The sequence below is a fragment of the Xyrauchen texanus genome, chromosome 24 (genome assembly GCF_025860055.1).
Source record: "Xyrauchen texanus isolate HMW12.3.18 chromosome 24, RBS_HiC_50CHRs, whole genome shotgun sequence".
NCBI classification, from domain to species: domain Eukaryota; kingdom Metazoa; phylum Chordata; class Actinopteri; order Cypriniformes; family Catostomidae; genus Xyrauchen; species Xyrauchen texanus.
This window is the reverse complement of record NC_068299.1, coordinates 16,860,534-16,867,918: the sequence shown is the minus strand read 5'-3', so window position 1 is coordinate 16,867,918 and position 7,385 is coordinate 16,860,534. Positions and strand designations below refer to the sequence as shown.

The following is a 7,385-nucleotide window of genomic DNA, read 5'->3' as shown; positions in this document are numbered from 1 at the left end:
AGGTGACAGCTTAAACAAATCAATTTATTATGAGCGCTCTGATGTCATGCCATTTGTTTGAGATATTTTAATTAATTGTTGATCAAATAAGTTTCGCTTGTAGCCTACTTAAAAGTATTTTCATCTTCAACGTTTCAGATTGCATGACGGGCGTCGGCTATAAGGTATTTAACCATTTACAAACCTACATATCGCAAATGAGCGGAGACCTATGCTGAGTGATGGTGGGCCATCAGAGAGCCACTGAATTCTCTGATGTAGTTTTTTGAAAAGTAACATAATGGAGGGTGGGGTTGAGTTATTTTGACGTTTAATTAGTTCCGATTAAAGATTGATTGGCTTGTTTTTTTCTTTGCTTAACTAAATGATCTTTCTATAATGAAGTTGCAGGTCTCAACTAGATATTTTGTTTTGATCTGGATAGTTCATATTACTACAAAAAAGTTACATCTTGTTTGGATAATTGGTCATTGATATATATAGTCTAAATAAAACTATTCTCACCCAAAGGGTTACATGAAATAATATAACAAAGATGATGCATGACATGTCAGAAGGTGAGGTTTTATGTCGCATTTTTGGCCAACTTTTCTGCGACTATAAAGCACATTGCACGAAGATAAATTATACACTTCACACCAGTGTTATCCCTCTTAGGTTTAGGGATTTTTCTGTTCAGGAAAATAAAAACGCTAATCGTCTGTAATCCTTTTAATATGTCTCTCACTTTCCTTTTGCAATACACAAGTCACAAGTCAACCAGTTCTGCAGTCTGTGGCATTGCATAACAGTCTTGGTTTCAGTTTTGAAATCAGAATTAACAACTTTTCTTGATGTTTGGTGGTTATTGAAGGCTTGGAAATGTAAGCATTTTAAGAACGATGTCTGAGTGTCATGCAAGTCTCAGTGAATTCAATGCAATTCTTGCTCATTGTAAAGAGAGTATTTTATTGCTCTGTGCATATAATGACTGCATGGTGCTAAACTCATCTGACTGCTTATGGACACAGGTGAAGGCATATTTGAAAAATGGTTTGGGGTGGGGGTTTGGGTGAAGAGGAGGGGGGTCTCCTGCTTTTGTTCTATTGAAAAGGGGGCTTGTTCCTCCTGGACCTACCATTTTAACCAGGGGTGCAAGCGCGAAAGGGGTTGACATTGGAGACTGACTGGCAATGGGAGAAGAGGAGGGGATAAGAGAGCCCGCCAGTCCAACAGCCCTGTGTCTTGAAGAAAGATCACCAGCACGGCAAGAGATGCACTGTCCTGCCTCCTCTGACTGACATTCACACAGGAGTCAGACTGAATGATCAGGGGGATACGCGTGGATCAAACGTCTAAGGATTCCCCGCTGGATCTATTTCTACTGCGCTAATAATAGACAGCGCTCACCTTCATAAGGACAGCATACGACTTCGAGGTTTCTTGTTTAAGTCTGCTTGATAAGTGCAAATAGCCCTTTCGCTAAAACTTGAAAACTTATCGTTTTACATCCTCCAAGTTTTGCGTGAAGTGCACTTGTTCTTTATTCTCGTTCTTATGAAGGAAATCCAGTTAGTGGTATTACTTGTCAGTGGTGTCAATCTATAGAGTCGACGTTTTGTTTCCAAAAAAACAAACAAACAAAAAAAAAAAAAACACATTTTTCTGCCTCCGGGCATTTTTTTTAATTGCCAGTTGATCTGCTCATCATATGTCGCGATACATATTTTGGATGCCAGCACGGGACTTTAAACCTTTTAACTGGGAAACCAATTTTTTTAAATCTCCGCAAATTACACAAATTTGCTCCACTAATTTTTTTTCCGCTGAGGCCCATCCCCTCCAGCAACATGAGACTCATTCCATCACGACTGAGTTATTTGTGAGTATATTACAATTTTTTCCACGCAATAGCCCTTTTCTTTTCTTTTAAAAGACTATTCTAAGATTTGATCTCTTTACAGATTTCTTCACCTCTTCGCGTTTTGCTACTATGCTCAGGTATGTGCAAAATGTACTTCTTATATTTACAACTTTTGATATGTTACTTATTATTATTATTATATTTAGATCAATCTGAAATTATTTAAAATTTATTTATTACTAAAGATAAAAATGTATAAAATATCAGTAGGCTACTCTAATTGCGTATTTTCTCGTTATCTCCCTCTATTTTATGTCGTGAGGCGTTCGCACGCGCGCTTTAGTCAACTATAATTTAGATTTAGCTAGTTTAGGACATGCAATAGGTTGTTCTGCGTAGAAATGCATATAGCCTATGAAATAACAGTTAATCTAAGAGGCACTGAAAAGCGAGAAGGGCGGTGTTAACATTGTTATCAGATGGGTATCACAGTAGGCGCAGTAACCTGGCAGGTAACAGTAACATAGCCTACTGGCACAGGACGCGTGGGCATGAGCGCGTGAAGTAGCCTATGCCAGTGATGAAACATGTCGTGGGGACATAATAACATAAAAGGCACTAAACTTTTATAGAGGTGTCCCCTGCGCTATACATTAACACCGGCGTCACGAGAGAGAGAGAGAGGGGAGAAGGTTGCGCGTTTAGAACACTTTGGCAAAAAAAAAAAAAAGGTGTATTTTTTTTCATTGAAACCTTTTCATAGCAATACCGTAAGCGCTTTCTTTTGCGATTAAACGAATAGGTTATGAATAGCTTCGAATGCATGACTTTATCTGATTAAGGAGGGTAGCATAATTTATAGGCCCATATCCACGAATGATGAAACCATTTCTGCAGGTATTGATTTTATGGTATTTAATTTCTGACAGGTAACCATTCAGTCCCCGCCTAATTTTACACAGCATGTGAGTGAGCAAAGTAAGGTGACGGACCGGGTCAGCCGTAGACTTATCCGGACCTACCAGCTTTACAGTCGAACCAGTGGCAAGCATGTGCAAGTTCTGGCAAACAAGAAAATCAACGCCATGGCCGAAGATGGTGACGTTCATGGTAAGAGCATCCTCCTTATTTATCTTACACAAGCACCCTGCGTTAAAATAAGTAAGTGCAATTATTACAAACCCGTCGTGATTCTTTAGCTATTGAGGAATGTTTTAAAATACGATTTAAATGCTTTGACAGTTTTTGCAAAGGACTTTGCCCAGTGAAGAAAATATTTTATAAGGCTATTGCCTCTTTATTTTTTTTGGATCTCTTTGATATAGTGTGCATCTGGTCAGTTGAAGTTAAAAAAGCAGTGGAGTGCAAAAAAATGCTAAATGGATTGTAGTTTGTTGAAAGTGATTCTCTAGAGAGACGCGCGGGTCTGGAAGAGCCATTAGAACTCATCTTACTTCAACCTTCTGAACATTTCCTTAAGAACGTTCCCCTCTTTCCCGACCAGCTCCAAGATGAAAATATGTCTAGCCGAATTCTACCTCTTGCGTGTGCTTTCTACGGACATTCAGCCCTGCCGACATATAGATCTGTAAAATCTCTGAATAGCTGTTTTCAAGAATTTCCAATACTAATAATTCTATAAAACATAGATTTGGTTTAATGCAACTAATATTGGCCTATACCATTAATAATAAGGTCTTCTGTTGGTTTAATGTGAATTTAAGCAGCCATAATGTTAGTTTAGATTTTATAAAAGGTCCAAACAAAATGTATTTTCATATAAATAAACATTTTAATAGTAATACAAGCATTAAAATAATTTATTTATTTTGCAACTTTAATGTGTTAGGCTACTCCTTTTAACTTGGATAATCTCTCTTATTTGTAGCTTTCTCTTATGTGGCTTCACCGCATTAAAACCCAATAATTATCGGCTCTGTTGTGGTATTTTTTGGAAGGTTGGCTGTGGCCCTACATGGATTTGGTGACATCCATGTCACCTGAGCATGTTGTAGAGACAGCAGGGCTGTTAGTTTGGGCCAGTGCCTGGCTCTAGCTCTGAGCTTGTGGTTAGGCTCTTCACCAGCAGGTTATCTGACCCCCTCCATTTGAACCATAACTCTTTACGATCACTCAGAGTATGGGGGCTGATTCAGAGAAGTGCAAGTGCTAATTCTTGGCATGTAAAATATACATCATGGAAAGCTGATTTCCCTATTAAACACTTTTCATATTTTCTTATCAAAATATTTTTTGAACTGTTAAATGTTTATTGCTAGATTACAAAATCTTTTTTTCTTTTTAAATTTAAACCTGCATTCCATGAAAGTGAAAAAATATGCCTTTAGATTAAAAATGTAACATTTCTTCATTTTTTTGTTGTTGTTCGTTTTTCTGTATTTGAACGTGATAGCAATGCACACATTGTTTATGTAGCCTTACGTTAAAGGTTAAAAGTCCTGTCAGGAAATCTTTGGTTTATCCCAAAAATCTTTTTTGAAGTGCACATGTTTTTTTCATTTTGCTAGAATTTAAGCTTACATAAATCCTAAAGAGTAGTCCCTTTGGATTTCACATATTTATGCCCATATGTGTATCTGTACATGTCTATGTGTAGATAAGAATTTGTTTGGGCTGTTGCTCAGTGTATATTTCTGATTCACATCATCTGATAATTTTCATCTTTTCTTTCTACAGCAAAGCTGATAGTGGAGACGGACACTTTTGGGAGCCGAGTTCGAATTAAAGGAGCTGAAACGGGCTTCTACATCTGTATGAACAGAAGGGGGAAGCTGATTGGCAAGGTATGAGAAAAAGTCAAACATAACAATAATTTTGATACCGAAGTACTGCTTACAAATTCTACTATATGCACAGTATATATATATCACAGATTTTTCTGTTTGCTTAACAAAGATATTTAGTTACTGGTTGAAATAAATCTTAATAGATAATTTGGAAATCTAATTTACAAATGATTAATATCGCTCAAACGGTCACATAGACAACCTCAATTGCTTGCGGACCTCTTGACTTTATTCTTATCAAGGTGAAATTTCAGGAAATCAAATGAGTGTTGGCCAAAACATGCTTTTATTGGTTAGTGGGCATCATAATTCTTCCTATAGATGCAGTGGGTAAAACTGAGTGTGAAGAATGGCTAATTCTTCCTTTTTTAGCTGGCTACTCTTGTTCCAATGTGGATTTGTGCCTTCTCCTTGCTGTGAATGGTAATAAAGTGGGATGGAGGTTCGGCCCCCACCTCCCAGCACCCTGCCAGGTGGACCATCTGCTTGGCACCCATGATCTTATGCTATCTGACATGTTGTCCGCCCAATGACAGCCTGCATGAGAGTTTATGTTTTTGCTATTTTGTATTGGTTGATATGTGAGCCTTTTTTCCATATTTGATTTGAGATTTTGAACAGGCCATTTTGTTAAGAGGCTGGGGAATAGTTTGGACTCCTGATTTGGCTCATTACCGCATTTATATGTTGTACCATTGCATTGGCCGGGTAACATCTAAAGGTCCCGTTGTTATGCTAATAAGATGATGCGATGCCTATGTTAGGGGCAAAATAAGAAAAGCAAGGGAGACATTTGACTGTGCAAATTTCTTATACCAGATAAGATTAATATTTTCTGCATGTGTGTTCTTGTTATTTATAGTTTATATTGATCAGTTATTACTGGAATCAGTTCTGGATTTAACATCATTCATATTTTTACATTATGCCTGTGAAAGATTTAAACTTACAGCATTAATGACAATTTATCTCATAGGATGAATCAGACTGGTGTTTACTGAAAAGGGAAAGTCATTGGCTTCTTCTGTCATTTCTCATTCCTGATCTTAGACTATAATGACTTAAGCATATGCTGTGTGCGTGTAGGGAAGCCCTTTGCAGGGGCGGACTGGCCGCAGGAAGAACCGGGACTTTACCCGGTGGGCCGGCTGCAAAATGGGGCCGAATGGCCCTATGTACACTGCAGCAGATGATTTTCCAAATACTTTTTGATAAGCTATATATTTTCCATCAATAATTAACAAATGTTTACCTCGGTAGCTAAAATTTTGTCCATGTTTTGTCTTTACAGAGAAATGGTCAGGGGAAAGACTGCATTTTCACAGAGATTGTACTGGAGAACAACTACACAGCTCTACAGAATGTGAAGTATGAAGGCTGGTACATGGCCTTTACACGCAAGGGCAGGCCCCGCAAGGGCTCCAAAACCAGGCAACACCAGCGGGAAGTCCACTTCATGAAGAGGCTGCCCAGGGGACACCAAATCGCAGAGCACAGACCCTTTGATTTCATCCACTACCCTTTCAACAGACGGACTAAACGCACCCGCAACTCAGGAGAGCGTTGAAGAATGAAGCAGGAGAAAAAGAGTGAGACAGCAAATACTTTCTCAAACAATGAACTCTTGTGGACTCCTGAAGACGTTTTTTTGTACTGAGCAACAATATACCTAACTTTTAGTTTTTTTTATTTTATTTTCAGAAAGAAAAAGGTAAAAAATAAACATCTCAAGAGATCTATTTTTGTACCCCTGACTTTTAGTTCTGACCAATGTAAAAGTATAGAAAAGCAAAGCACGGGACATGTAAGTGCTGAATTAGTGAGTGGATTTCATCCATCTTTCTCTCTTTCTGGTTTTGTTTCATTTGGTTTGGATGGTGTTAGAGTAATTTATAACTCTTTGTATTGCTGCTCATTGGGACTTGAAGGGCCTGAGAGAATGCACTGACAACAGTAGTCTGTATTCGGTTACACAGGCAGCCGGGGCACCTCTCGACCACCCAGCGATAAGATACCCACCTCATCTCTCAGTAACCTCTCTGGTTCTTGATCCTGGAACTCTCTAGAGATAAAACACAGTTAAAGCAAACAGAGCTTTAAATGCATATTTAAATATGGCAGCTATATTTTGATTATTACACATTTCCTACCGTGGTTTAAACTGTACATTTACAAGGTGTATAAATGCATTGTATGAAACTGTAGGAAAAGCTTTTGTTTTTTGTTGCATTTTGTTTGACTGTTTTTTTATACAAATATAAATATATTTTTATTTGAGGATGTGTAAAATAATTTTAATGATTGAAATATTTATTTAAAAACGTGTAATAAATTTACCTTAGGAGACTGACGTCCAGCTTTTCTTTTGTCTGTTAAGTTCTTACCTCTTAATGGATTTCAATCCACAATCCTGATAAGCAAAATTAGTTTGAATAACAATCCATTGCTTCTTTAAAGAATTTATAGAAATAATATTCATATGCACCTATTTGTCATTGCTAAAGGATTCAGCTGATGTCTCTTCTAAAACTGTTTAATACCGATTGAATGGCCTCATCCATAGAAAATTAGGCCAGCATAGTCTTTGTATGAAACTTGTCATTATGTAATTACATAACAATAAATACCACCATTGTTTGCATAACCCTTCTGGTTAGTGACCAGTACAGAGTGAGATGGAGATACTGGGTCTCTCCCCCCAGAATGTTTGGAATGGCACAGCTCAGGTCAACAGC

The 7,385-nt window shown here is 37.7% G+C and overlaps 1 protein-coding gene across 1 annotated transcript; it reads left to right on the top strand.

Moving 5' to 3' along the window:
- Positions 1-1,144: 1,144 nt before the first annotated feature.
- On the top strand, positions 1,145-6,989 carry LOC127618002 (fibroblast growth factor 8-like). The gene is made up of 5 exons (XM_052090208.1): positions 1,145-1,861; positions 1,944-1,980; positions 2,773-2,953; positions 4,541-4,647; positions 5,942-6,989. Exons 1-5 carry the CDS (start codon positions 1,830-1,832, stop codon positions 6,215-6,217), a joined length of 633 nt encoding a protein of 210 aa, XP_051946168.1. The 5' UTR covers positions 1,145-1,829; the 3' UTR covers positions 6,218-6,989.
- Positions 6,990-7,385: the final 396 nt, after the last annotated feature.